The sequence below is a fragment of the Myotis daubentonii genome, chromosome 14 (genome assembly GCF_963259705.1).
Source record: "Myotis daubentonii chromosome 14, mMyoDau2.1, whole genome shotgun sequence".
Lineage (NCBI taxonomy): Eukaryota > Metazoa > Chordata > Mammalia > Chiroptera > Vespertilionidae > Myotis > Myotis daubentonii.
In genome coordinates, this window is record NC_081853.1 from 47,888,352 (window position 1) to 47,892,763 (window position 4,412).

Consider the following 4,412-nt stretch of genomic DNA (forward strand, 5'->3'; position numbering starts at 1 on the left):
GAACCAAATTAGCTAGGGCTTTTTAGGCTAATTTAATAATATTTCACAATTTGGTCAAGCTTAAAAAGTGTATTGGTTTTCTTTTGCCTCTATAAAATAACACCACAAACTTGGTAGCGTAACACAACATGGATTTATTACATATCATTCTGTGGGTTAGAAGTCCAACATTGGTCTCCCTTGGTTAAAATCAAGGTGGCAACTAGGCTGTGTTCTTTTGTGGAGGCTCTTAGTGGAGAATTCATTTTCTTGCCCTTTCTCGCTTCTAGGCTGCCCACATTCCTTGGCTCATAGTCCCCCTCTTCATCTTTAAAGGCAACAATGTTTCATCTCTCTGACTGTTTTTCTCTGTGAGCAGAGCCAGAAAATATTCTCCAGTTTTAAGGACTTATATGATTAGATCGGACTCTGAAAATTTCAGGATAATTTTCCCCAAAATGGAAAGTATTCACCATTAATCACATCTGCAAAGTCTCTTTTGTCATGTGAGGTAACATATTTATAGGTACTGGGGTTTAGGATACATACATATTTTGGAAGGGGGCATTAATTTGCCTACAATAAAAAGCATCAGAGTTTTGTTTGGGATTCTGGTAAGGATATGTTAAAGCAGTGGTTCTTAACCTTCTGGCCCTTTCAATACAGTTCCTCATGTTGTGACCCAACCATAAAATTATTTTCGTTGCTACTTCATAACTGTAATGTTGCTACTGTTATGAATCGTAATGTAAATATCTGATATGCAGGATGGTCTTAGGCGACCCCTGTGAAAGGGTCGTGCAACCGCCAAAGGGGTCGCGACCCACAGGTTGAGAACTCCTGTAAAGGATTTTGGCAGATTTGACATTTATGCAATATTTCACTTTGCTATCCATCAGTAAGGTGTAGTTCAATCTTCATGGAGATTTCCTGGTGATATTTTGAGGATTGAGTACTTTTAAAGACCTTATTTCCTTAATTGTGTTCCTTAAACTTCTATTTTGTGCATTGCTAACGTGACTCTTTTTTGCCTGTATCCCTCCCTAGTATATTTCTGTAACAAGGTATTGCTTGATGTTCTTAATTCTTCATGAAAATGTATTCCCTAAATCTCAATTTGTCATCCACACTACAAGGAGAAACATATGCTAGCACTTGGTGGTGCGGTGTGAATGCAGCTCCCAGGGAACCAGTCCAGTTATGCCATATTGAGAAATCTCCGTTTTCATTATTTATTTGAAAAGATACAAAAATGCTGAGCATTGAGATGACCTTCAAAGCTTAAGAGAGGTTGCTGAATACTACATTTGACCTAATTTGCTCGATGTCCTGAGCAGAAGGACACCCAGCAGTCCAAGAGCTGCCCTGGCAAAGGGAAGTGGCATATGGGCCTGGGTGGAGAGGCAGAGCTTTGCTTGGGGACCCTGCACAGCCCCTCTCTCCAAATGATTAATTTATACTTCAGCAGGTTATAGTTTGTAGTCAACTCCCTTCTAAGTTTGATATTGATGTTGAAAGTAAGCTCATGAGGTAGAGGAACGATCATAGAAACAGGAGGCCTGGTTCCAGCTTCAAATGAGAGCTTGCTTAAGGAGGTAATTTGAGGCATGGATTTGTGCACCGGTGGGGTCCCTCAGCCTGGCCTGCACTCTCTCGCAATCTGGGACTCCTCGGGGGATGTCGGACTGCCGGCTTTGGCCCGATCCCTGCAGGTCAGAATGGGGCCGAAGCTGTCAGTTTGACATCCCCTGAGGGATGTAGTAGTGCGTGAAGCAGCAGGCAGCCAGGGAGAAGCCTGAGTCCAGGCCGGGTGCTGTGCTGCTCGTGCTCATCCCGGCCCCACTGCACCTGCCGCTGCTGCTGCTTGGTAGCACTGCCACAAAGGTGGGAGAGGCTCATGCCACCGCAGTTGCGCTTGCCAGCCGTGAGCCCAGCGTCTGGCGCCTCTCAGTCAGCTGAGCGGTGCTCCCACTGTGGGAGTGCACTGACCACCAGGGGACAGCTCCTGCGTTGAGCGTCTGCCCCCTAGTGGTCAGTGTGCATCATAGAAACCAGTTGATTGGTCGTTCAGTTGTTCAGTCATTTGATCGCTTAGGCTTTTATATATAATATAGACTAGAGGCCCGGTGCATGAAATTTGTGCATGGGTAGGGTCCCTAGGCCTGGCCGGTGATCAGGGCTGATCAGGGCCTTCCTTCCCTTGGCTGCTGGCTGCTGGTCAGGGCCTTCCTTCATTCTGCGCTGCCCCCTGGTGGTCACCGCACATCATAGCGAATGGTCGAACTCTCGGTCGATAGAATTCCTGAGGGAACAATTTGCATATTAGCCTTTTATTATATAGGATGGAGGGTTGGACTGGATCTGTTAATCTATAAGCTGATGGAGATTTTAAAGAAGGCAAAATCAATTTGAACAAGGAACAAAGCACCAATCATTTCAGATCCCACTATTTTTTTCCCTCTGAGTTAGCATGTAGAAAGCAGAAGTTCTTTTTGAACCTTTTACCCTAGGAATATCTTTGACTTTGTGAGCTAATTTTCATCTCAGTCACGAGCCCTTGAGAAGCTTCTGAATTCTTTAAGTAGCGATGATGGACTTGACATTCCTTCTAAAGGAGAAGCATACCTACCCAACAAATTTAAAACCATTTATTTGTAAAGAGATATATACCCCTGAGTTTACTGCAACATTATTCATGGTGCCCAAGATATGGAAACAACTGAAGTGCTCTTCAATAGATGATTGAATAAAGAGGATGTGGTATATATATGCAATGGAATACTACTCAGTCATAAGAAAAGATGAAATACTGCCATTTGCAAATATCATGCTAAGCAAAATAAGTCAGACGGTGGAAGTCAAGAACCATATGATTTCACTCATAGGATATAAAATTGAAAGCAACATATGAACAATAAGACAAGCAAAAAATCAAATCTTAAAGTCACAGAAAACAGTATGGTGGTTACCAGAGGGAAGAAGGGGTGGGGGTGGTACTAAAGGGTACAGGGGGTCAAATATATGGTGATGGAAGGAGATTTGACTTTGGGTGGTGAACACACAATGCTATATACAGGTGATGTATTATAAAATTGTACACTTGAAACCTACATAATTTTTTTAGAATATATTTTATTGATTTTTTACAGAGAGGAAGGGAAAAGGATAGATAGTTAGAAACATTGATGAGAGAGAAACATCGATCAGCTGCCTCCTGCACACTCCCCACTGGGGATGTGCCCGCAACCAAGGCACATGCCCTTGACCGGAACCAAACCCAGGACTCTTCAGTCTGCAGGCTGACGCTCTATCCACTGAGCCAAACGGGTCAGGGCCCAAAACCTACATAATTTTTTATTTTTTTTTGCTTTTTAAAACTGCTTTATTAACCACAATATGTAATGAGCATCTTTCCATGCAATAGATAAAACTCCCCTGCTCACAGAAACTTACAAATTTTGGGTCAAAATACAACGTTCAATTAGAAGCTGGTATTGGGAGACCCACAGGAAACAAGTAACACTAAAGGCTTACAAGAAGGTACATCACAAACAAGTTTAGGAAGCTGTTTCTCCCTATTAACTTAAGGGAAAACATCAGAACTCAAGGCATAAGGCAAAAGTCATCGTGATGGTCAAGGTGAGGGGGGTCCGTGCTAACGGCCCGCAGACTATGACTTAACTGCTTTCCCCTCAGCTTTCCCCTCAGCTGCCTCATCTCCTCCCCAACTCTTTCCCTATTCTCCTGTCTCATCCTTGCCGGTGGCTCCCCAAGCCTCTGACCCCCGTCCCATCTGTACTGCAGGATGGGCTGCCTAACACGGAACCGTCTACGATTTCCTCGTGGCACACAATATTCACCAGGCTCTCCTTTATTAGCATCTTGCTCCTTTTCATCCTTTATTTCGTTTTCCTGGTTGGCATTTTCCATGTTGAGATTTTTAACCACTTGTTCCTCTTTGGACGCCATTGCTCCTGGGCCTATCCTTGCAGGCGGCCCCTCCTCCCCATTCTCGCCTGGAGCGCTGGGCTGCGACTCTGGGACCCTAAGTCCTCCTCCGCCTCCGCCTCTTGGGGCTTCCCTGGCCCGCGCGCCCTCAGGACCACGGGGCGCTGCAACCAGAAGGGTGTGAGCCTCCGCTGGGTCTGGTGCTGGAGCGAGGACATAATTTTATTAACCAGTATCACCCCAATAAATTCATTTAAAAACCCACATTGGTTTTCTGGCAGTGGACCCTGCAGTCTGTTCCATAGGAAGGCTTTGCTGAATAGGCCAAGAGGAGAAAGCTTATAGGCTTGTCTTCTGGACCCAAATAAAGTCTGCACGGATTTTTTACGAAATCCTTTCTTATGGATCTTTTAATTCTCTCCTTGAACTCTGTGTGTTGACATAGCTTGATATTTTTTCTCTTCATCAGTTACTGTTTCTCTCTG

At 44.4% G+C, this 4,412-nt stretch overlaps 1 protein-coding gene across 1 annotated transcript; it reads right to left on the bottom strand.

Annotated features, from left to right (window-relative positions):
- Window positions 1–3,339: 3,339 nt before the first annotated feature.
- On the bottom strand, window positions 3,340–4,063 carry LOC132215170 (protein BEX2-like). Its single transcript, XM_059662925.1, has one exon. The coding sequence runs from the start codon at window positions 3,946–3,948 to the stop codon at window positions 3,583–3,585; it is 366 nt and encodes a 121-aa protein (XP_059518908.1). The 5' UTR covers window positions 3,949–4,063; the 3' UTR covers window positions 3,340–3,582.
- Between the last annotated feature and the right edge of the window lie 349 nt (window positions 4,064–4,412).